General features: G+C 36.2%; 2 protein-coding genes across 2 annotated transcripts in view; both read left to right on the plus strand.

Moving 5' to 3' along the window:
• dgkg (diacylglycerol kinase, gamma) overlaps nucleotides 1–26,636 on the plus strand; it is a 449,591-nt gene that overhangs the window by 127,028 nt on the left and 295,927 nt on the right. The gene's annotated exons all lie outside the window — the stretch shown is intronic.
• itgb5 (integrin, beta 5) overlaps nucleotides 869–26,636 on the plus strand; it is a 49,964-nt gene continuing 24,196 nt past the window's right edge. Inside the window, exons 1-10 of the mRNA XM_073845334.1 lie at nucleotides 869–1,380; nucleotides 1,696–1,781; nucleotides 2,085–2,292; nucleotides 3,902–4,151; nucleotides 5,791–5,959; nucleotides 8,575–8,736; nucleotides 9,421–9,516; nucleotides 9,612–9,701; nucleotides 12,678–12,812; nucleotides 20,898–21,327. Of these exons, the coding sequence (XP_073701435.1) occupies nucleotides 1,299–1,380; nucleotides 1,696–1,781; nucleotides 2,085–2,292; nucleotides 3,902–4,151; nucleotides 5,791–5,959; nucleotides 8,575–8,736; nucleotides 9,421–9,516; nucleotides 9,612–9,701; nucleotides 12,678–12,812; nucleotides 20,898–21,327 (1,708 nt within the window). The 5' untranslated portion in view covers nucleotides 869–1,298. The remainder of the gene's footprint in view (nucleotides 1,381–1,695; nucleotides 1,782–2,084; nucleotides 2,293–3,901; nucleotides 4,152–5,790; nucleotides 5,960–8,574; nucleotides 8,737–9,420; nucleotides 9,517–9,611; nucleotides 9,702–12,677; nucleotides 12,813–20,897; nucleotides 21,328–26,636) is intronic.

The following is a 26,636-nucleotide window of genomic DNA, read 5'->3' on the forward strand; positions in this document are numbered from 1 at the left end:
AAATTTCAGAGCATTTCAAGATATGCGACAAGGGGTCTTTGCTAATGTAAAAATAGTCAAATGTTGCAGGAACTTTATCACTCCTGTCAGCTCAGGGAAAACGGAACAAATTTTTATTCTTGGAGGTACCTAATAGGTTCTCCACAGGTCTATCTGTGGAACAGGTGAGGAGGTAATTAGAGATGGTCACATGACTGCTGACTGTGCTGGATTGATTTCCACGTCGCCAGATCTTAAAGGACTCAAACTCAATTCCTGGAGGGCCGCAGCTGTGCAGAGTTTAGCTCCAACCAGCTCCAGCTCACACCTGCATGGAGTTTCTAGTAATCCTGAAAACCTTGATTAGCTGGATCAGGTGTGTTTGATTAGGGTTGGAACGAAAATGTGCAGAGCTGTGGCCCTCCAGGAATTGCGTTTGAGACCAGTGACTTAGATGTTTAATGTAAGAGAGACATCAAACACATTTACAAAATGCTCGAAATCTAATTTTGCGATTTTGAGAAGCAGCAAAAAGCAACAAAATATTTTTTCTCATGTAATTTTACAGTTTAATGTGAAATTCTGGTTTATATTTTAGAGCAAAATATGATTAAATCTGTAAAACAGTAAACTAGACTAATAAAAGGATTAAATTTTAAACTACATCGTTCTAGCGTTATTTGTCCCTCATATTCTTACTAGCCCCGCCCTTCGCCTGATTGCTATTTTCTTTGATTGGCAAGGGCATTTGATTGACCTGTTCACTGTCCAATCAGTGCATGGTTGGAGGTAGCCCTACTAGCCAATCCAGTGAAGGGGGCGGGACTTGTTGAAAAAACTGATTGGAAAAAAACGTCCAGTCTCTTCTCCCATGGGCGGAGTCTAAAGTAGTGCGAGGGACAAGGTAGACACTCAACTATTGGATTTACACGCTGAAAACAACCGGTTGATGAATAAAACAGTCTGTTTACAAAGTTTTAGTGTGCTTGCGACTGAAGATTTGAAACTCAGTATGGATGCAGTGCATAGTTAATTGTTGCAGTGGACTTCAGACAAGAGTGCGACAGTAACAATTACTTCGAATGTGGATTATTTGTTCAGAGTTGCAGTATCACGCCTAGGATTTCACTCATGTGTTTACCAATGCACTGGACACTAACTTCAGTCATGTCTGTGTCGCTGTGATGTGGAGAGAATGGATACAAAGATCTCAGCCACTTATGATATAAACAACGGACATTTATAATAGAAACTTTCTATACAACTGGACAAAAAAAACTCCGTTGACGTTGAACGGGCTATTCATTTTATAAGGAATAATGTGGAAACATTGCCCATTTACACATCACCAGGCTCTGCTAGTTTACATAGTCTTGGAAATATTTATTTACAGCGTCAAAGGTAAGTATAAGTGCAGTGTTTAGTAAAATCACATCTGTCATCAAAATGCTATGTCTGATTAAGTAACAGGGCACATTATTATTATTTGTTTTCATTTATGTATTTATTTCACCACTATGAAAATGAGGGGAGGTCAGTTTACCCTACTTTTCTAAGTAATTCTGTGACTTTGTATCGTTTCTCGTGTTTCTCTCTTCTTAGCATGAATTGCTTGTATCGTAGTATTATTCAGTTGTAAGTGTCTTTAAATAAAAACAGTTAAATGCATATATTCGTAATACCTTTTTGACTATTTACCTATTTATTTATTTTTAGGTCTTAATGTTTGCATGAGCGGCAGCGCCACATCTTGTGAAGAATGTCTCCTCATTCACCCGAGCTGCGCCTGGTGCGCGCAAGAGGTACGCGCGTGCACAATTCTCTGAGACAATGTGACTGACAGTTGATGTTTGAGGTGTGACTGTGTCTCAATCCTACTGAGCTGCCTAGCTATACAGTATTTTTAGCCAGCATTGAGTCATTCAAATACTGTTTAGGCCACTGATTTATTTATGAACTTGAATACACTTTAATAATCCAATGATTCTGAATGTTGACAGGTTCCTAAGAGCATTAGTGCTGTATTTCACCTCATCTGTGGGTTTGCTCATTTATTTAATGGTTTCCTCACATTACTTACCACAGCAATCTTTTTCCTGATTCAGGATTTTGGACAAGCGAGAACTCTCAACTCACGATGTGATTTTAGTCAGAACTTGCTGAAAAGAGGATGCGATGCACCTTTTATAGAAAATCCCAGGAGTGGCAGCTCTCTGGTGCGGAGCAAACCTCTGAGCTCCAAAGGTTCTGGGGCGACCCAGTATGATGTTGTCCAGATATACCCACAGAAGATCTCTCTCAGCTTAAGACCTGGTATGCATCTTCTGTTTGATTTGGCAAGAAACACAATGTAGGAGCTTACTACAGAATTTGTGCAAACTGCTGCCCCACAACCAAAAAAGCACATTTAAAAAGCATTTAAGTATTCAAATCTTAGATGTTTACTAAGGTCCTTTTAATATCTGTTGAAACCCACAATAATATTTAAAATATCAGTACGCTTAATATATATTAAATCATTATTTAGTGGGTACTTGCAGTTGGGAGGTGGCTATCCCGAACCTGAACCCTAACCCCTAAATTTCGACTTCTGAAAACGATATTGAAATAATTTTTGCATTTTATGCCTTTGTTGTTGTTAAAAATACTTTTTGATTATTTTAAGTGAAGTTTAACTTTTTTTATGTATATTTTCTTTGTAAATTATCAAACTTTATGTAAAAATGTATCCCGCATTTTCATGTCACTACCAAAACAGCGTTTGTTTTAGTCCATTGGCTGAGACTGAGTTTAACTACACCCCTACATTTTTGATCAGGAAATATTTATGTGTCCCTCTATCTCATAGCTACATGGTGAGTATATAAGCCCCATTATTTTAAGGTAAATGTGTTCAAAAGTAGAAAAATCTGTGTGTGACTTTAAAGTATGTCAGGACCAAAAAATCATTTTTCTATAATTAAACACTTCTTTTGGAGAGTTTTCCATACCATTTAGTTTTTTTATATGTGTACAACTGTTCAGAATTGTGCTAGCTAACCATGTGCTGGTTAGCATTTTGAGCTAGGTTCAAAAGTATATAAAATTATCTCTACCGAAACATTTGGTGAAGTTTCAGTAGTGAAATATTAGGTTTTTTTTTTTTTGGTGTTGTCCCATAAAATTGTCACTATCGAAACAGTCATGACCAAAACATGTCATCATTGTTTTTACAGTTATGCAAATAGTATTTGTGTATGTTTTAGTAGTGTTTTAGTATGTGGGTTATATGGTCACTACCAAAACTTCACTGTCACTACTGAAAATGTGCTGTCATGACCGAAACATGGGATGTTTTGTCAAAAATAATGTATACTAAATTATCAACTAAGATGTTATGATAGTGTTTGTTTCAATGTATATTCAAACTAATGAATTCATGAGTTTGAAATCAGTCTGATCAACTTTTTGCCTTTTACAAAGAAAAATTGGATTCAAAATACAACAAATCTCATAAAATCGCACTTGAAATATTGTTTAAATTGAAATTATTCTTGGAGTAAATTGATTCAGCTCTGAAAACGTTTTAATAAAATAGAAAACATATATTTACAAAGAAGATGTAAGCAAAATCTTAAAAGGTTAATATAGCCCTACTTATTAAATTATATATTACTGTGTTTCAGTAGTGAAAAACTTGGGGAGAGGACCAATATTCCAAAACTTTCTAAAAAAAAAAAAAAAAATCAGAGGATTAACTGCACAATTACAAGAAATGTGTACCTTGGATATTATACAATTTGCATACAAAATTTGTGGAAATAGAGGTTCAACATGTTTCCAACTCTGACTTTGAACCAATTCTGTAGAATGGCCCTGTAGTAAAAACATTTCTAGATACCTTGAAATGGCATTTCAGTGTAATGACTGTTATGTCCTTTAGGTGACCAGACCTCATTTGAGGTACAAGTGCGTCCTGTAGAAGACTACCCCGTTGATTTGTACTACCTGATGGACCTCTCGCTTTCCATGAAAGACGATCTGGACACAATCCGCAACCTGGGCACCAAACTGGCTGAGGAAATGAGGAAGCTAACAAGCAACTTCCGTCTTGGTTTTGGCTCCTTTGTGGATAAGAACATCTCACCCTTCTCCTACACAGCCCCCAAGTACCAGGACAATCCATGCAGTGGGTAAGAAAGAGACTTCTCACAGATCTGTGATGAGCTTTCCTTATGTTTAAATTCAAATGCAAAAAGGCTCTTACACCTATTGTCCTTTAATACCCTTTGTTATGCAATGAGGAGAACAACGACTCGCTAGTGAGAAGTTTTTGGACATGGTACTTTTCTCATCAGGGGAAGTCGATGTGTCTTAATTTCTTTCCCTTGTGTTACTAAAAATAGCCCTGCTTTGGCATAGACTTGTCTTATGGGGAAAGTGTATCATTAGTAATTCAAAAGCACTCGGCATGCCACAGTTCTGGACTTGTTAACCACAGCCTTTAAAGTAAACACTTAATTTAGTTAAGAGAAACATTTAAGACATTTTGTCCTGTTTTCACTTGTGGTTACCATTCTGATCTAATGCAAAATAGTGGTAGACTGTTTGGAAAGTGTGACAGAGCAGATTGAGGTTGCAAAGCCAGTACAGCACATGGCCCAGAGAATCCATTACCCCATGCAGCCCTCAGCCCATCATGCATCAGTGACCATGTAGGTTATGCTTTTAGTCCTCTTGAATGCTCACTGTACCACAGCACATATAGGGACAAATGACAAAACATATACCTTATTTTACAATTAGTACATGTCACTCTACCTTTTCAAAAATAACATTTTACCATTTATAAATGATATTTAATATCACTTGTCTATACTATAAAGTAATTCAACTAATTAAAAACAGTAGTTACAGCATCTGTTACAGCATTTGAATATATAAAACGGTGCTTTTTGCACATGCTAATATTTAAATAAATGAAATGAAATTTTAAAAACCTCATTGACGTTTTTTTGGTGCTTGCATTTAAATTAAACAGTTTTTGAATATATGTTAAAAAATACTAATAAAATCTATATATATTTGCACTGTTTAAACATGATCATAACATGTATATATTTAAATATGTAAAAGTTTATAATAATATAACATCAAAAACACTATAATGTACACTAACAGTCAAAAGTTTTTGAACAGTGAATGTTTTTTTAAATCTCTTCTGTTCGTCAAGCCTGCATTTATTTGATTGAAAATATAGCAAAAACAGTATAAATTTGTAATGTTTTTACCGTTTTTACTTTAATCTTCTTTTTTTTTATGGTGTATTTATTTTTTGGTGGTGCGGAATTATAGAAATGAATACTTGTATATAGCAAGGATGCTTTAAATTGGTTAAAAGTAATGATAAAGACATTTAATGTTACAAAAGATTTCTATTTCAGATAAATGCTGCTCTTTCAAAATTTCAAATCATCAAAGAAAGCTGAAAAAATTATACTCAACTGTTTTTAACATAATAAATGTTTTTAGAGCAGCAAATCAGAATATTAGAATGCTTTCTGAAGGACCATGTGACTGTAGTAATGCTTTATCACAGGAATAAATCATAAAATATATTCAAACAGAAAACCGTTATTTTAAATAGTAAAAATATTTCAAAATTGTACTGTTTTTGCTGTACTTTAATTGAAATAAATGCAGGCTTGAGCAGAAGAGACTTCTTTAAAAAAACATTAAAAATCTTACTTTTCAAAAACTTTTCACTGCTAGTGTATGATTTCAGTATTGCTGATTAAATTTCTGGTTTCTCTCATTCCTCTCTTGTTACAGATATAAGTTGTTTCCAAACTGTGTCCCTACGTTTGGCTTCCGTCACCTCTTGTCTCTTACGGACAAGGTTGACCGTTTCAATGAAGAAGTGCAGAAGCAGATGGTGTCGAGGAACCGGGATGCACCAGAGGGGGGGTTTGATGCCATTCTGCAGGCTGCAGTTTGCAAGGTAAGCAGTCAGTAAAGACAGATTATTTTGCTTCTTCATCACTAGGCTTTGTTGACTCTTTCAACTCCCTATAGATACAGGAAGCCTGTGCAACAGGGTTTAATGAAACAAGAGAGAATGTTTCCTTTTTGTGCTGTGCTATCTGAGCTTTATCAGAACAGATACAGGTGTCTGAGTCCTAAAAGAGACGCGCTAATATTGCATTACATCATAGACTGTAAAAATATTTGCTTTGGCATGAAAGGCACGATTACAGCATGCATGAGAGAAAGAGACTGTGGTTTGCACTGAATGAGAGAGGAGAGCTTGCCCGTTTATCCACTGTACAGTACGTGTTAATCAGTGCTCGTTCTTGTTTGTGAGACTAGTGAGAGCTTGTGTTGAATTTGCCATGTGTTTCTCAGTTCTTCAGAATTGCCTTAACATCCTGTTTTTGGCTATTCAGCCATCTAAAATGTTAGCACGATATCTGATATTTAAGATTTTAGGTCAAACAATATGCACAAATGAAACTGGTCACCCATTTTAAACCCTTTTTGCATGCATTTCTATATTTTATATTTTAAAGGGATAGTTCACCCAAAAATGAAAATTCTGTCATTTATTACTCACCCTCATTTTGTTTCAAACCTGTAAGGCCTTTGTTCATCTTCAGAACACAAATTAAGATATTTTTGATGAAATCAGAGAGCTTTCTGACCCTGCATAGACAGCAACTCAACTGACATGTTCAAGGCCCAGAAAGTTAGTAAGGAAAGTTAGTCATTTCCATCCAAAGTTGCGAATTTAACTTATGCGCAAAATTGGAATATCGGTAAAACATTTGCGAATTAGCACCGTTTCCATTCAACGAGTCAAAGAGAACAAAATCATCACTTCCTGATACACTGGCATTTAATATCACTCAGAAAAGTAGAAGCCACTAAATATAATAATTTTCGTATATGTGACCCTGGACCACAAAACCAGTCATAAGGTTAAATTTTACAAAACTGAGATGTATACATCATATGAATTCTCAATAAATAAGCTTTCTATTGATATATGGTTTGTTAGGATAGGACAATATTTGGCCGAGATACATCTATTTGAAAACCTGGAATCTGAGGGTGCAAAAACATCAAAATGCTGAGAAAATCACCTTTAAAGTTCTTCAAATTAGGTTCTTAACAATGCATATTACTAATCAAAAATTACATTTTGATATATTTATAGTAGGAATTTTACAAAAAATCTTCATGGAACATGATCTTTACTTAATTTCCTAATGATTTTTGGCATAAAAGAAAAATCTATTATTTTGACCCATACAATATATTTTTGGCTATTGCTACAAATATACCCCAGCGACTTAAGACTGGTTTTGTGGTCCAGGGTCACATATAATAAATTTCTTGAGCCTTAGAGAGCAGACAAAACACAATAAATGCGGTCATTGTTTTTGGAGGAGGATTCTGTTTGGGAACGCAGTTTAGTAAGACAGTTCTGGGAGGCAGTTATGCAGAAATACTTTACTACAGACTTTGCTCAGAATGACCATAATGACATCAGGGTGGTTTTTATTTCCCCGAATTTTGGCCTTTCCATAACTTGTTTTTGATGTGATACTTTAAAATGCACATAAAAACTGGGTGATGGAAACATAGCTAGTGGTTCAAGCATCAGTGGAAGAGAAGAAATTGTTGAATAAAGTCCCCATTTTTGTTTTCTTTGCACAAAAAAGTATTGTCACAGCTTTATAAAATGAAGGTTGAACCACTGATGTCACATGGACTATTTTAACGATGTCCTTACTACCTTTCTTGGCCTTGATCGTGTCAGTTCCATTGCTGCCTATTGAGGGTCAGATAGCTCTCGGATTTCATCAAAAATATCTTAATTTGTGTTCCGAAGTTGAACAAAGGTCTTGTGTTCATGAGGGTGAGTAATTTATAACAATTTTCATTTTTGGGAGAACCATTCCTTTAATAGAAGGCTGGAAAATCTTTATGCATAATAAAAATTATATATACAAGAATTACCAAAATTCTTTCCAGATCTATCATGTACTGTTTAATACTGCTACTTCAACTTTTTATATTTTCAAACAAATTTATTTTTCAAAAGTGAGCGTAGAAGACAACTCTGAAATATAGCTAAAGCCTGGAATACACTACAAGATTTTAGCCCTGATTTTCCGCCAATTTACAGTCTGGAGAAGTTGACGCTAGTGGCTGAAAGTCAGGGCCAGTCTGCAGATTTGAGTTGACAGATTCCATAGAAAATTGCGTAGTGTATGATGGTCAGACTTTTATCCAGTCGGAGGATATCAATCGTCTTATGAGAATGTCTCCTAGCAACAAGGTGCATGTTTTTGCATTAGTGCGTTGTGATCGGAACAACTTTTTAAAATCTGGTAGTGTATGATGGCCAGTTTTCATCTGTGACTAATTATGAAGTCAGTAATGTGTATGACACCTAGTGTTTTAAAAATCTGTTCAGATTTTAAAAGTCGTGTAGTGCATTCCATGCTTTACAGGAACCCTGTATAAAGGTACAACATCTTAATATGGACATGTTGTGGAAATGTGACAAGACATAGGCTGGTATAAATGAGTTTCATCTCATTGTGGCAGGAGAAGATTGGCTGGAGGAAAGAGGCCTATCATCTCTTGGTGTTTGCCACTGATGACGTCCCTCACTTGGCTTTGGATGGCAAGCTTGGAGGACTAGTGCATCCTCACGATGGACAGTGCCACCTGAACGACAAGAACGAGTACAGTGCTGCAAACAAGATGGTAAAACTTTCATACTGCAAAACATCATTTTAAATGGATATAAACTGCTTGAGATTAACATATAATGACTGTCTGAAAAGCTTAAACCCCAGCAGGTTTCTGTTTTCTAAACTGTACTAAGAAATCTTTAAAGGGATTTGTGGATAATTCGTTTTTAATGGGAAGGTTTTATGTACTTAATGTTTCTTTTTCTTTTAACCAGTTGATGTCTTTTTTTTGGCTTTGAACTGCCAAAAATGCCCCCCCCCCCATCTATGTCAGAGTGCAAGAACAGATGCTGTGCTCGTCTCTGTGCAGTTTGGGTTTCATCCAAAACAGCTGAGTGTTTTGAGAGAGAGTGATCGCTCAGCCAGAAGGAAAACAAACAAAAGCAGTGTGTGCTTTTTACTGCGAACTAGGATTTAATATTTTTGCATCCGTTACTCAAATGTGCTTAACACATCACTGATCATTCATTAAAGAGATTGAACACAAACTCCCTGGATTGTCAGGCAGGTCAGTAGCAGAGCAAGCCCATAGCTCACTGCAGAGGAAATGGGTGGGAAGGATAACGGAAACCGTGGAGGGGAATCAGAAGAGCAATGACTTCCTTTAGCAAACTTCCCAACCAAAGAGTGCTGCAGGGAATGAGGGATTGAATAAATGTATCTCACTGATATATGGACATATGACGTCTCTACACAGGACTACCCTTCACTTGCTCTGCTTGGAGAGAAACTGGCTGAAAACAATATTTTCCTCATCTTTGCTGTGACCAAGAGACACTATGTTCTTTACAAGGTATCTTCCATTCATTCATCATAAGCTGCTTTGGTCGATGTTGAAGTTTTTTTTATATTGTGTTTAATGTGTTCTCAATGCCTTTTTACCCGTAGAATCTCACAGCATTGATCCCCGGGACTACAGTTGAAATTTTGGACCAAGACTCCAAAAACATTATTCAGCTAATTGTGAACGCATACAATGTAAGTGGTTCTTTACCATATCGTGCTATGGTTGGATTTTTACAGTTGCCTGTATGAAAGACAGGTGCACATAAAAGAAAATAGGCTTCTTTTGACCTCAAGACTGATCTTTTCATGCTTTTGTTCCCTGTAAGGTGTGTAGTATGTGTGTGTGAAGGTTCAAGGTTGAAGCTGTGATGAGTGGTGACAGCCCATTATGAACGCACTGTTCATTTTCAGGGAATGTGGTGAACACACCTCAGGGTCAGGCAACTGTTATATCACAGCACAGCACAGTACATAAATGACTCCAGTTTAATTGGCAACCAAACTGATTACTCACATTATTTTCAGCTAATAAATGGTTAGGTATTGAATTAGGAACAGATGATGTTGTGGAGTGTGATTTATGGAAAGCTTTGCTCTTTTGCTGCATCTTCACTGTGTGATCACATGATTACACAAGATAAGGAATTTCCTGTTTTTGTTAGTGCAGAACACTTGATTGCTTTGTAGCTTTGTAGTCTGGTATTTCTGTCTAATGAAGATCTAATATTCTGTGTTTATTGCTGTATTGGAAGAGCACTGCTGTGCTCCAGGAAATGGACTCAAATGACGTTTGGCTGAAGATGTTGTGGAGAGCTTTTTTTTAACATAAGGGAGAGTTTACCCAAAAATGAAAATTACCCCAAGACCCAATGTTTCTTCCAAGCTTTATAATGGCAGTGAATGGGTGTTAATTAGGGCCGGGACTCGATTAAAAAAATTAATCTAATTAATTAGAGGCTTTGTAATTAATTAATCGAAATTGATCGCATTTTAATCGCATATAAATATTTGACCTGAGAACAGTGAGAAGTAAGATTTTTACATGGATTTTTAGTATACCATTGAATAATGACTGAATACATAAGCTTAAGCAACAAAATATTGTTTATTTTTGTTCAACCAAGTCCAACAGACCAGTGCAATATTGCCATTAAGTGTAGCAAGAGGCACGTTCTTTAAGGAGTCTTTCATGCCGAGAACTCTGCTCTTGTGTTTGCTTAATTATGCATTTAAACGTTAATGACCAAACCTATCATTATAAATGTTGCTGCACATGGAATATAACGCGGATAACATTTAAAAAATATTTTTTATCAGGTTACACACTGATTATATATCACTCAAACCCCTTTCTCTACCTGTCCGTTGGTCGCGCATATCCTCCATGTTTGTAGTTTTTTAACACTTTTTATGCGTGTTTGTAGTTCTAATTGAATCCTCGTTCACGGCGCAGTGTGTTGCGGGCAATATTAGCCGTTAAGAGTGTGCATTGATAGTAGACCATCCGGGAATCTTTGGAATACTTTTTTAAACATACTACGATTTGGGACATACGGACGCAGCTTGTCTGAACCAGAGCCATATCTGAACGCTAGTTGGTGCTCCAGTATAATCGGTCCGCTTAATCTCATCCAGTGAGAAACGTTCCGCGGTGCAAAACTAAGTGCGATTAAAATGCGTTAAAAAAATTTAACGCGTTATTTTTGTGTAATTAATTAATCTAAGTTAACGCGTTAAAGTCCCGGCCCTAGTGTTAATATTAAATTATTCAATAAAAGTCCAATAAAGTGCATTCATCCATCATAAAAAGTACTTCATGGGAGTTAATAAAGGCCTTCTGAAGCAAATTGATGTGATTTTGTTAGAAAAATATCCATATTTAAAACTTTTTATAATCCATTAAATCTCTATCTTCCACTAACCGTCGAATGCATGTTCATAAGAGAGTGGCGTTTCAGCGGAAGACGCAAGATGTACGCATAGCGTTAACTTTTGTAAAAGATTTGTAAAGAAAATAGTTGGAGGACTTCGATATAAGCCATGAGGAGACTCTTTCCTTTGATAAATAAAGGAAACATTGCTTCCTTTGCTCCTATAAAAACAACTTGGTTCTCGCGGGACTAGCATTGAAGCTTGCGCTATGGCATCCACTGGATCCGTGTCAATAAAAGTTAGCGAAAGTTCGAGAATTCAGTTTATAAAGTTTTAAATATAGATAGTTTTCTTACACAAACACATTGATTTTCTTCAGGAGGCCTTTATTAACCCTCCAGAGCTGTGTGCACTTTTTAGTAACGAGTACTTTTTATGATGTATAGATGCACTTTATTTTGCTTCAAAATTTCAACACCCAATCAATGCCATTATAAAGTTTGGAAAAGCCAGGACATTTTTTAAATATAACTCCAACTGTATTCGTCTGAAAGAAAAAAAGTCATATACAACTAGGATGGCTTGAGGGTGAGTAAATCATGGGGTAATTTTAATTTTTGGGTGAACTGTTCCTTATGTTCACATGAATAATACAAACTACATAAAATATTTTAAGCTGTTTAATAGTAGCGTATTATAATTTTTTTTTTAAGGAATTGAATACTTTTATTCAGCAAGGACATATTAAATTGACCAAAAATTACAGTAAAGACATTTATAAGGACATTTTATTTATTTATATATATATATATATATATATATATATATATATAAATTCTGTTCTTATGAACTTGCTTCATTAATAGTCTTTGACCCCAAACTTTTGTACAGTGGAGTAAATTGACTAGACATCTGTCTTGGTCTTGCGAATGCAATTAAGCTTCATGGGAAACAATATCACAAGACAGCTTTGTTGATATGTAGAAAAATTCAGTAATTAGTTTATAACTGGTGACAAACACTGACCAAATATCAAGCCAGGGTTATTTTGTTGACCCAGTTTCTTATCTATCCTGACAGTCAGTTTACACCAAAATATAACAAAATACCAAAGGCAGTGGTTACTGTCACGGATATGATCTATTTTGGTGTTGTTTTCATTGGTAGTATGCTGTCCAGGAGTGTGATGGAATGTTTGTGGTTTTACTTTTTGATGCTAAACCAAGTATGTAACTTTTTCAGTTACCTTTGAAATAGTTTGTGCATGATTTTGTTTTTATTTTTATTTTTATGTAGAACATCAGGTCAAAAGTGGAACTGAGCGTATGGGACCATCCTGAAGATCTCAGTCTGGCCTTCTCCGCCACCTGCCAAGATGGCCGGGCCCTGACTGGCCTCCGCAAGTGTGCTGACCTCAAAATTGGTGACACGGTTAGTGCTTTAAATACATTAACAAATATTGCTTGTGCCTTTTACACTAAGGCCCGTTTCACACCGCAAGCTTGAGCAGAGCGTGAGCTGCACGTCAGCGTAACTACAGCGTTACTGCAGCTGCAGACTCGCAAGAGTATTCACACTGGAAGCGTTTGTAGAGCATGCATGCAGCTGCTCCAAAGCATTAGTAATCAGCTTTTTTCTATGAAACTGATTACAGGTAAATATGAAATTAATAATGAAACTGCAGGCGCAGCTTCAACCCAATAATTATTGGTGGGATCATAAAGCATACAGGGGAGCGCGGGGCACAAACAAAGCATTTTGGCTTGTTTATATGTCTTGTGTTCTATGAGAACTGTGTGTGAAGTGTTTTTCTGAATGTTTCATCTATTTGCGCACATTATTTTGAACTATACTGTACAGCTGTGTGTTGCAATTAGGGTCGTAACACGCATGGTTTCGATGTGTTCATTGTCAAACTCAAAAATAGATTTTTTTATTATTAATGCCATTATTTTATTTGAGAAAGTTAATAATTTTATTTTATTGACCAAATATTTAAGTTTGTCATGTATATTTTTTTCATTCGATCAGATAACATTTTAAGCTGTCATTTGGTGATGTTACAACGTGCTCCTCACGTGTTACATTGTATCCCACCAGCTTGGCATGTTGTCACACTTCACTTCCCTTCTTTTGAGGTAAATAACAAAAAATACGTATGCACTGTAATTATGAAACAAAGCGACATATTTGTACTAGACAAACAACATTTACACAAACTGAGAAATGCAAGAAGTGTTACGTTGTGCTCCCCTAATCATAAAGCTGCACATGAATGAGGTAAAATATGGGTAGCGCTAGAGCCTACATGTGTATTTTTTTTTTTTTTTACATTTTTCATTTATTATTATTATTATTATTATTATTATTATTATATTTTATTATTGTATTTTACCTTTATTTATATAGTGCTTTATACAATCCAAGACTCAATCAAAGCAGCTTTTTCTCGATGAAAAAAAAAAAATCTGCCGTAAAACATTTAGTAATTTTCTGGCTGCTTTTTTTTTTTTAAATACACCATGCTTAAATACACCATGCTTGCACCCAAACTGAATAATTAAAACACATTTATATCTTCTGTAGCCTAGGCCTACATATTTTGGATTTTTTTCCTTTTGATTACGATTCTTGTTAAATTCACTAGACATGCGTATTATATGTGACCCTGGACCACAAAACCAGTCTTAAGTCGCTGGGGTATATTTGTAGCAATAGCCAAAAATACATGGTATGGGTCAAAATTATTGATTTTTCTTTTATGCCAAAAATCATTAGGAAATTAAGTAAAGATCATGTTCCATGAAGATTTTTTGTAAAATTCCTACTACAAATATATCAAAATGTAATTTTTGATTAGTAATATGCATTGTTAAGAACTTAATTTGGACAACTTTAAAGGTGATTTTCTCAGTATTTTGATTTTTTTGCATCCTCAGATTCCAGATTTTCAAATAGATGTATCTCGGCCAAATATTGTCCTATCCTAACAAACCATATATCAATAGAAAGCTTATATATTGAGCTTTCATGTGATGTATACATCTCAGTTTTGTAAAATTTAACCTTATGACTGGTTTTGTGGTCCAGGGTCACATATGTGCATTTTAAGCTTGTTCCATGCATTTTATAAAACTTTTGTGTGAAGTCATATTTATTTTGACCATCAAAAGTGTACTGTCCCTTTATTTGAGCGTGAGCAGCGCAGCAAAAATAGACTCGGCGCCGAAACCATCGCTTCAGCGCTGCTCACGCGACGCTCCTGCTTGACGCTCACGCGCTGCTCCTGCTACCGGTGTGAATGCACTCATTTGTTAACATGGGTGCCGAAAAAAATACGCGCTGCTGACGCTCTGCTCACGCTTGCGGTGTGAAACGGGCGTAACTGTTAAATCACAGTTGATCCTGTCCTTCTGTCTGCAACCTGAGTGTTTCACGTGAAGTCTATGGCAAGGAGTTCAGATCTTATTTATACCTCTTGGATTAAGCACAGGGTGCTGTATCCTGTTGCCTTATACTACTAAAAGGGCACTGGTGGCAGTCACAGTCTTAATGAGTATGTGGAGTAAGTGACAAAGCTTTTGACCTCAGTCTTTCAAAATTTTCAGATCACATTTGCACACAGTTCAAACCCGTTTTTTGCGTTTGTCCTTGTTGACCTGCACATAATGTCCTGGAAGTGAAAACAGATTTTCTTTCACTATCCTTGAGGAAGTGAAAGAGAGTGACAGGGAAATGCAGCAAAATAGAGTAAATGGAAAGAAAGTGAGATGTAGCATTTTTGGTGATTTGCATAAGAGAAATTATACATTTGGTCATATTCATTTAAGATCTAGTATTTGAGCCTGATATACCCTTGAAAACCAAATACAGTGATTTGAAAGGCTCTCTGTGCACATTTACAGATACCTGTTTTAGCACGTACAAGCAACATGGCTCAAATACTGCCAGACACTTCCTGTGTTAAAAGTATTCTTCTTGTGTTAGATAAAGTGTTGTTTGCTCAATGATAGCATGTAAGATTTAAATAATATGCTATGGTCTGCACTCTCACGTCATTATGCTGACAGCCACAACAGACTTACACTCTGTTTGGTGTAAAATAGTTACGAGAGCCCTCTCAAAGGATTTTGGGTACTAAATATTATTGTATTATAACTTGCAGATCACAGATTCATAGCACCAAGCACAGAAGTTGTATCTAATAGTGCTTGTATATTTAAAGAAGACCTATTATGCCCCTTTTTCCAATATATAATATAAGATGTCCCCAGAATGTGTCTGTGAAGTTTCATTTTGATTATCATTTTTTATCGAGCTGAAATCATGCGTTTTAAACCATATTAGTTTAAACTTCTGATATACGGTTTTCTGAGCGCACACAGAAAAACGGCTGTCACACACATGTGAGCATTAAACTAAGTTCTCTTTCATGTCTTCTTGTGCTTAAACTGTCAAATACACACAAGTTTATGTTAAAAACACAAATTAGTTACAAAAACAGTTGGTTATGTCTGTGAAGGTAAACAGCTGGGAAAGAAATCACATATTAATATTAGTATTATAAATAGTGTTCTGTGCTCATCTGTGCAGCCAGTGACAGAACAGCTAGCCTGCTTTGCTTAAACTTTTGCCATGGCATTAGAACACTGTTGTCGCTTGCAAAAATGAAATGGCGGCACCGTGGGTGGAAATGTGCAGATTAAGGGGTGGTAATATTAAGATCCCCTTTCTATGTCACAGGGGGAGGGAAATATGAGCGGCTCGTTTTTTCACATGCTTGAAAAGAAAGGCTTACCATAACAAAGTTACGGAGTTTTTCTGTTTTCATGTTTTCTGTGTTGGTAGATGCAGCAGAGACCTGTTTATAGCACTTAATCGTGGAAAAATCAGATTTTCATGATATGTCTCTTTTAATGGTTACTTTGTAAGAATGCTTTAGCTTTACAGTGTTCACATGGTGTGGAATGTAGTTGTTGGATCTCCTATACATTCCTAATTAGACTAACATTGTAAAACGTCTATAGGACTACTTGGTACATGTCACCATGCAGTGATCTGACCCTTGGATTCAAGCAGAGTTCTCCACTCTTGCCTGTACCATTCCCATTCTGCTTAATTGAATATTGAGAAGGATCGTGAGGGAAAGTGCAGGGGTAGAGCTGAATACCCCCAATTTTCTCTGGCCGCACCAATAGTCCTAGGGCCTTTTTGTCTCATCCACGAGGGAAATTTGTCACACTGTGCACAAGTGCCAATCATGCCTTTTGAAAGGGGAGCGCAACCCAAACAGAATCCCATGTGTCACTCACGGTCCTCCGCCGAACCCTCCGAGGAGTCGGCTGCTGCATTTCAATAGCCTCGCACAATGGCGCAGGGCTCTTTCTGGGTGAGGAGCTGTGGAAAAACACAGGCCTTAGATACAGAGGCGGTAGCCCGGATTCTAAAGTTAAGCTTAGATTCCTTTCACAGAAGTAGATTCAAGCCCCTAGAGACTACTAAAATGTCCCATACATAACACATTCATCTAATCCTATATTAAGCTGGCTGGTGTCCCAGGAAACATCAGTTTACTTTTGGATAGACTTTGTTTACCATGGATTTAGAAAGCTTTGCTTACTGTTGGGCAAATGCAAAAACACTATGGAATGGGCAATGTACAGTCAGAAGCACAAGTACAAATTTACTGATATTATATGTGTTTGAATAGTATTAGTTGTTAGTAGTAAAAGGTCCTATTTTTGTTATACATTTCATGTCATTCTTACCTATTACTATATAAAGTGTTTTAAAAACTGGAATTATTACCATCCAACCAGGTATCACAAAAATAAACCCCAAAAGGGTGTTTAGGGTGCCAATGTGTTATTTTGGTAACACTTTTTTTTTAAGGTCCAATTCTCCCTGTTAACTAGTTTCTTATTAGCATGCATATTACTAGCATATTGGCTGTTTACTAATACTTATTAGGCACATATTAATGCCTTATTCTGCATGACCATATTCTCGATCCCTTAACGTAACTCAGTACCTAAACTTAACAACTACCTTACTAACTAGTTAGTAGGAGTTTATTGAGGGAAAAGTTCTTACCGCGTGCCAAGACATAGAAACGGACAATGAAACCAACAACCTCCCATTCTGATGGAGACATTTACTTCCAGAATGATTTAGATGTTCATGTCTTTCTTTCTACAGTCAAAAAGAAATTAAGGTTTTTGAGTAAAACGTTCCAGGATTTTTCGCCATATAGTGGACTTCAATGGTGGCCAATGGGTTGAAGGTAAAAACTGCAGTTTCAGTGCAGCATTTGTGGTTAAAAAGTATTTAAATATGTATTTTTCTTAGAAAACGATCGTTTTGCTAGATAAGACCCTTATTCCTTAACTGGAATCGTGTAGAGCCATTTGAAGCTGCATTGAAACTGCAATTTGGTCCTTCAACTTGTTGGCCACCATTGAAGTCCACTATATGGCGAAAAATCCTGGAATGTTTTCTTTTCGACTGAATAAAGAAAGACATGAACATTTTGGATGACTTAGGGGTGAGTAAATTATCCGGAAGTTTTCATTCTGAAAGTGAACTTCTCCTTTAATGCTTTAGTTTTCTGCTCCACTAAAGGCTTTAGGTCTCTCACAAACAAATTCCGCAAAGACACAGATCAGTCTTGAATCATAAAATGGTAGCAGTGTTTTTCCAACTTTAGAATTTGTTTGTTTTTGTTAAAATGCAGTATAAAGTTATATCCAGTGATGGCTCATCTTTATATAATGTCCACTCCACCTCTTCCTCTACCCAACCGCACCGACTTCATGGAGTTTTCTAATGCCATGTACTCATGACTCACATGTTTTCTTAATCCAATTCTGTAGCTCATTGCCTCATTGAGGAAAAACATCTTGCTGCGCATTTGTCTGTCTGTGACCCCTCACTTTCCCTCTTTTTTTGTTGTTTTTCAGCATTATTTTTTGCTGGAAGCATGCTAATGTTGGAAAATATTTAGTGAAAGAAGGGTGTGTTTAATGTAATTTTATGATATTGTTGGTTTTTCACTGCATTACTGTTCCACACTACAAAGACATTTCAGAATGTTAAAATTTTTTGTCTAAACTAAATGATATTCTTGTTTAACTTCTTGTTCATCAAAAAATCCTAAAAAATATCCTGGGTTCCACAAAAAAAATTAGTAGCACAACCGTTTTCAAAATGCTGAGAGATGAGAGATGTTTCCAAAGCATCAAATTGGCATATTAGAATGAGCAAAATGGAAACCAACAAACAAATAAAGCTCTGTTCATAAGTGAATTGAGATTGTTGGACAGATCCAAAATGTTACCAGTTATTCATGATTTGATTAACAGTTGGCATGCCAGCACAAGAACCTTTTCCACATGAGTAACAGTAAAAGTACACAGAAATAGACATTTTGAATATTTGACTTGCTTGCCTCCCATTTGTGTCAAGTCTCTTCTTCATCATTTCTATTTTTACACTTAATGTGTGTTTTCTTTAGGCTGTTACTTGGCTGTAAAGCAACCAGTGCTATCAAAGTACCTATTTTCTATTCAAATACCTTCTCTGACAGCCTTCGCCTTTCACTGTGATTAAGACGACATGTGAGCCTCTAGTCTCCCTCCATCAGTATGACCCTCTGTGGCCCAGTCTTTAGCTCTCAGCTTCAAACTCTCGGGTCTGGAGGGCTCACTGATGTGAAACACTACTTCAAAGTGTTCAGACACAGCGTGTTGGGCTTGTCCGCTCCCCTGGGCGGTTCTGAATCAAAGGCCAGCCAGGCTACATGTTTTTGAAGGTGTCGGATTTTCTGCCCCTGAGGATCCACACATCAAGTTTGCTCACTTCTGGGAAAAGAACTGATAAAGTGATAAAGGCTCTTTTTGCACTTGCATAAATCCAGTTGTAAGAAACTCAAACCACATCTCAAGTGAAATGCTTAATCTTAAAACTGAGTTTCAAGCTTTATCTCACCATCTTACCATGAATTGATTGATGTTGATCAAGTCTGGGCTAGAAAGGCCTAGATGAAACCTCTAATGTTTAAACTTCCTTCCTCTGGGTGGTCATCATCAGGGTGGAGTCTGTCTTTCCTCTGGTCTGAAGCTCTGTGATTAATCTGACAAGTATGATCTACATCAGTTAGTGAAGCCTCGGTTTGTCACACATGCCACCGGGGATAAAATTGCCCTTCCTTTCATCCATTTTTGAACCTTTGGTTCGGTTGTCCCGAAATGTGTCAGTTCTGATGGATTGCATCGGCTGTGAAGACAACAACTTCCATGATTCCATACTCCATCACGGTGTCATTAAACTACTACCTTTGTTTCTTTGTTTGTTTTGAATATGTGCCCTCTAGCGGCGAAAATGTAGCTCAAGATATTGATAAAAGAAGCTCAAGATGTTTTCATGAAATACATCAATAATACACCACTTGTGATGTATTTAGGTGGCTAAATAGGACTACCAAGTCTGTTGAGGAGATTAGACATCACAACAATTACGAAAGCTCAACTAAAAAGTCTTTTATAACCTTGTTGTGTTTATACCCATGCTTTGGCAAACTAATTTAAAAATGAACTTTCAGAATTTTTCTGAATTTTCAGCATTAGTCCAAAAGCCAATGGAAAGTCGTATTAGCTTTTTGTCAACCAGGGTCATCCCTCAAGCACTCAATAGCTGTTTTCTTTTTTTTTCTTTCGGGTCAAATCAGGCATTTTTAAAGAAGACAGTCTTGCCTACAGTGAAGTGGACTATTTTGATTGTGATATTCAACTGTATGAAAACAAACTTCTCACAAGAGTTCACAACTGTCACACATGTTCACCATGGTCCATTTAAAGGGATAGTTCACCCAAAAAAGGAAAATTCTGTTGATTACTCACCCTCATGTGGTTGCAAATCCATAAGGCCTTTGTTCATCTTCAGAACTCAAATGAAAATATGTTTGATGAATTCTGAACGCTTTCTGACCCTGTATAGACAAGTTCAAGGCCCAGAAAGGAAGTAAGGGACATTGTTAAAATAGTCTATGTGGAATTTTTCTCGGCTTTGAACGTGTTAATTGCATCGCTCTCTATGCAGAAAGCTCTCGGATTTCATCAAAAAATATCTTAATTTGTGTTCTAAAGATAAATGAAGGTCTTACAAGTCTTTCCAGTCAAAAGTTTGGACACACTTCCCCATTCTCTTTAGTGGGGAAGTGTGTCCAAACTTTTGACTGGTAGTGTACATCTATAAAATTGCATCCTAGTAAGATATAGGTCAACATTTGAACCCCTTTAAGATGTTTTTTTTTGTTTGTTTGTTTGTTTTTTAGTTCCATTCCTTGTATCCGTCATGGTACAGGAAACAAATGACGCATTTGAAGGCCACATTTGAAGGAGCCTTCTAAGTTCCGCTGTGACTCATTCGGCCTTGGAATGCAGTCTTTGAATTGGGATACAGTTTGTTTGTTTATTTAGTCTTACATACAATACAATTAGTTGTCTGTTTTTCTCGCAGGTCTCCTTCAACGTAACCGTAGATGCTCGAGGATGTCCTCCAAAAGGCACCAAGAAGAGTTTCACCATCAGGCCTGTTGGTTTTAAAGACCGTCTGGAGGTCTCTGTGGACTACCGCTGTGATTGCAGCTGCACATATTACACCAAGACCAACAGCAGCCGATGCAACTCCGCCGGCACGTACAGCTGCGGGATGTGTCGCTGTGAGCCCGGCTACCTAGGAGCCCGCTGCGAGTGCGAGGAGGGTGAGGTCGACCACCAGCACCTCAGTGCCTGCCGTGAGGCTGAGGGAAAGCAGGTGTGCAGCGGCCGCGGAGAATGCAGCTGTAACCAGTGCCTGTGCTACGAGTCCGAATTCGGCAAAATCTACGGCACCTTCTGCGAGTGTGACGACTTCTCCTGTGCCCGACACAAGGGTATACTGTGCTCAGGTGAGATGAAAGAATTTATTTGTTATTTGGTTTGACCACAATGCATTTCAAAGAGAAAAGCTTTGCATTTTAGTTCCACAATACATTTTTACCTGCACTTTGCAAAGTGAATTGAATGTTAATACTTAATGTGAAAGTTTATGGTACATGTCCTAGTTTTTCAGCATTGTCGCAAACGATTTGGCTTATTTGGTTGCCATGGGCCTCTTTAGGATGCATTTGATCAGTTCTTGCCAAAGAGCAGTTGGCTGGCACCCCATCTCCCCATCTCCACAGGACGCATCTCTGCCATGCCACAGTGAGAGCTTTGTAGCAGGCTGCATTTGTTTATCCATGCACACAATAGTTGGTCTATCAGTAATAAAGCTCTGTGTTTTTCTTTAGTCAGCAGAAACTGCCAGCCCAGCACAAAATGGGCATTTGTTGAGCCTCTTCAGCAATAATGCCATCGGTAGAATCAAGAATATGTCCCGTTCCTGCTATCTCAGCCATGGAAAACTCTTCTCGTTCGCAGTAATGAGTCCTTAATGAATGTGGGTGATTATGCTTTTTCACACCACTTTGCCATGGTGAATTAACAGGGACAATTCTTGTAAACTCGCTAATAATGGCTGTGGGAAAAGGCAAACGTTGATGAGAGTTCTCTGTAGGTTTCGTTCACTTGTTAAATGCCTCATAAACATGCCTTGTGGCATTTTGATTTGGCCATGCTCTGGTGAGAGCAGCTTGTTTAACAGTTTGTAAGTTGCAAGGTGTTTAGGATGGAGTAGAAATTCATCTAAATTGCTGGAATTTAGTCTGAAAGGCTGTTTAGTCTGATTTCAGAGTGAAATGCGGCACTGCATTTTGTAATGTAAAATGAACATGTTCTAAATGATCAAATATTGATCAAAAAAAAATTTCAGTTGTTTTATTACAATAATAATATTTTTGTCTTTGTTTTTCGTAATCACATTTAAATATTATTATTATTTTTTTTTTAAATTTTATGCTAATATTAAAAAATAACTTTAAATATTTTCTTAAAGTAGCCTACCCCCTGAGATTTCATGTCAAAGAGGTTCGGCTTTCAAATAGGTTTGGCAATCCCTGTTCCATGTTTTTAATTTTTTTTTTACAATTTATTATTTTATTTTTTCCCTTGTGTAATGTATACAGTAATATGCATAGTCAAACGTTTGCATACCTTACACCTTGCAGAATCTGGGATTATACAAAATGCATGTTGTTTTTTTATTTAGTAATGACTTGAATAAGATATTTTACATAAAATGTTTACATATAGTTCACAAGAGAAAATAACAGTTGAATTTATAAAAAAATGACCCTTTTCAAAAGTTTACATACTTAAATACTTAACACTGTGTTGTTACCTGAATGATCCACAGCGGGGTTTTTTTTTTTTTTTTTTTTTTTTTCTCAGTGATAGTTGTTCATGAGTCCCTTATTTGTCTTGAACAGTCAAACCGCCCGATGTTCTTCAGAAAAGTCCTTCAGGTCCCACAAATTCTTTGATTTTCCAGAGCATTTCTGTGTATTTGAACCCTTTCCAACAATGACTGTATGGTTTTGAAATCCATTTTCACACTGAGGACAGCTGAGCGACTCATATGCAACTATTACTGAAGGTTTAAACGCTCACTGATGCTCCAGAAGGAAAAACAATGCATTAAGAGCCAGGGGTGTAAACTTTTGAACAGAATGAAGATGCATACATTTTATATATATATAATATATAATATTATATTATATTTTTCCAATTAGTACTGCCCTTTAGCAGCTACAGAAGATACTTACATGTTTACCAGAAGACAAAATAACTAAATAATTTACCCTGATCTTTAAATTCAGCTCTTAATGCATTATACTATAAAAACCCTAGGTTGTTTTCAGTACCAGTGGCAGGAGAGTGTTATTAGAGTGTAGTGCTGACACCAGCACATTTTATTTTTAGTCTTTTTTTCCATGTAACATGTAAACTCCTCATTTTCTTCTTTTTTTTTTTTACCACTCAAGAAGAAAAATCAATCTATAAATGTTTATCTTAATCTTAAATGAGAGTTGAAACCTTTTGTATGTTTGTGAAGAAATAGGCTTGTTTGCTTTGCAGCGTTGATGGCTGATAAAGCGAGGTGAATAAACATGACCTGGTTGAAGGGTCAGAAGGAAGATGTGCTGAATAAGTTAAACAACCCTGACGGGGACGGAGCTTCCTCCTCTGTTGCTTTATTACTGGGTCACTGGGTTTGGTGAGCGTGTTATGACTGTTGAAGGCTGGCTGGCTGACGACTTCTCAATAATACGCAAGCGTGCAAGGATAAGCTGTGTTTGAGTAGATGGTGTAGCCGCATTCCATATATAGGTGGTTATTTTTCACGGTGACTTTAAAGAAGCTTTTAACGCCATTAAAATGTAAACATGACTTTAAAATGACCATAAGCACAGCACTCTTATTACTGTTCTTTTAAGCATAGTCTCTTGTTGATACACCTGGAGTAAACAAAGCTTGGTGTTTCTTTAGCCTCTCTGTTTAATGGAAGTGCCATTGAAATGGTTTTCTCAGCTGTACTCGTATTTGTGTATCACACTCCACACCCTGCTGTTACTTAAAACAGCATTTTCAATAACAGTAGCAAAATAAGACGCTGAGGTCATCCTGAACCTTTGGATCAAAGCGTCCTGAATAGGATCAAAGTCCTATTATGGAATATAGTAGCAACTTTTTTGTATATATACATACTGTATATCAGAGCTCCAACAAAAAGTGATTCTTAATGCACCACTACTTCAGATCAGTTATACAGTTTCATAGTCATCAGACTGGTGCGATCAACCAACCAGAATTCAGTTTTCCAATTTAATGAGAAATTTTATAAGCAGCACATAAGATATGTGCTTCTCTCTGAATCTATGATTTTAATGTTTGTGTTGTGTGGGATGTGATCAGCGTGGCCTTGCTGTCATGCTGATAGCAGTCTGAAGGGCTCCCACAGAAGGGCAGCACTGTACAGATAAGACTTCTGTGTGACCTTTGTTGCAGTTGAGCCTGAAGGATTTTTTAATCTGGATTTTTATGATTGAAAGGATTTAGCATGACTGCTGTTACTGCAGTTTTTTTTACTTTTAAGTTCACATGCCTCATGTCAGTCAAAGGTTTACCCTATTAAGCCTTATTAATGTCATATGTTTTGAATCTCTGCACAATAGCTTTTTGTCTGGAAGTATGAGAATGACAGTATGTTAAAGCTATTGAGCTGCTTTTGATGGAGCCCATTGTAAACCAGTGTTGTTCAATACATCTGCTGCTGATTTAAATTGCTTAATAACCACAGAGAGCCAGAAATAGTGACTTAGTTCCACAGACATATAAATCTACTCCTTTTTCGTTCTTAAAATCTTCAACATTGTTGTTGAGGTTTGTGTAGACCTAGTCAATTGACATTGTAAATGTGAACCTGTTGGAGTTTGTTGTAAGCTTTGTGGCTCTAGAAAATTCCAAGTAATGAGAATCGAGTGTGGAAACAAATTCTTAACTTTTTTTAATCTGTGTCATGATTTTACATTATTTATCTGACTGATTATAGTGGTAACACAATTATAGCTTGAGCATTTTTACAGTACTGTTTCAAAAGATACCATTTAAATTTTTTACAGTTCTTTTTTTATTAATATACACAAGTCAAACCTTTTTGAACAGTAAGATTTTTAATGTGTCTTCTGCTCACCAAAGTAAACACAGTAGCAAAAAGAATTAAATTTTGAAATAGTAAAACTATTTTAAAACGTGTTTTAAAAACTTTTCTATTTGAATGTATTTAAAAGGTAATTCATTCCTGTGTTAAAAGCTAAATTTCCAGCATCATTACTCTTCAGTGTCACTTGATCCTTCAGAAATCATTCTAATATGCTGATTTGCTGTTCAAGAAACATTATTATTATTATTATTAATATTATTATCATCATCAATATTTAAAACAGTTGAGTACTTTTTTAAAGATTATTTGATTAATAGAAAAATCCAAAGATCAGCATAAATCACTTTTTAGATAAAAAGCTTTTGTAACATTATACACTATACCATTCAAAAGCTTGGAGTCAGTATAATCTTTTGGGAAAGAACTTGAATACTTTTATTTAGCAAGGATACTTTAAAATTGATCAAAAGTAATGATAAAGACCTTTATAATGTTACAAAATATTTCTGAACTTTCTATTATTAAAAAAAAAAACTGAAAAAACTCAGCTGTTATCAACATAATAATAAAAGAAAATAAGAAAAGAAAAACATTAAAGATCTTACTTTACAAAAACTTTTGACTTGTAGTGTATTTATTCAGAAATTATGCATTAAATTGGTCAAAAAGTAGCAGCAAGGACAACGGATTTCCATTTCAAATGCTTTTCTTATGAATTTTATTTTCTTTAAAGAACCCAGAAAAAAGTATTGTTTCCACAAAAAATTAAGCAGCACAACTGTTTTCAACATTGATGATAAGAAAAAAATGTTTCTTGCACATCAAATCAGCAATATTACAATGGTTTCTGAATGATCATGTGACACTGAAGACTAGAGTAATGATGCAATTTAAAATATGTTCAAAAAGAAAAGTTATTTTAGTTATGACATTTCACAATATTACTGTTTCACTGTATTAAAACAAATGCAACTTAAATGAGCATAACAGACTTAAAAATTAAAATGAAATCTTACTGACCCCAAACATTTCAATGGTAGTGTGTACAAACAAGCAATCAAATGTTATGCCATTAACCCAGTGCAGTATACAATCATACAAGGGCTTTTAAACTGTTGTCACCAACTTGTAATAACATCTCAGAAGTGATGTTTGTTGTTGTGGGCATATTTGCATATTTGCAGTCTACCAAAGAAATATGTTATACAACTGGTTGTTTAGGAGCTGTGTGTCAGATACTTTCAGCTGTTAGTTTATGTTAGCATTGAGCACATGAGCAGATGAGATGATGTATGTTGAATACCAAACATATGCTGTCATTTGAATGTAATGTGGTTCCATTTAATGTTTGGCGAACATTCAACAAACTCCTCTCTGTAACTGTACACAGACCACTGACATCTTTGTTTTCCACACCCCTGCATCCTCGTTTACCCCAGTAAATGACATCAGCACCTGGCAACACAATGACCTCAGAAGCAAACAAACAGACAAAGCCTGTACCACTTTACCAGCATCAAAAAATGGTCTGGAGAAAGGTCTGGCGTGCATTGGATGATTGGATATAAACCCTTCATATCTGTTTTCGCTTGTGGTGTGGAGCGCCTGTCACGT

The sequence above is a fragment of the Garra rufa genome, chromosome 8 (assembly GCF_049309525.1).
Source record: "Garra rufa chromosome 8, GarRuf1.0, whole genome shotgun sequence".
Classification (NCBI taxonomy): Eukaryota; Metazoa; Chordata; class Actinopteri; order Cypriniformes; family Cyprinidae; genus Garra; species Garra rufa.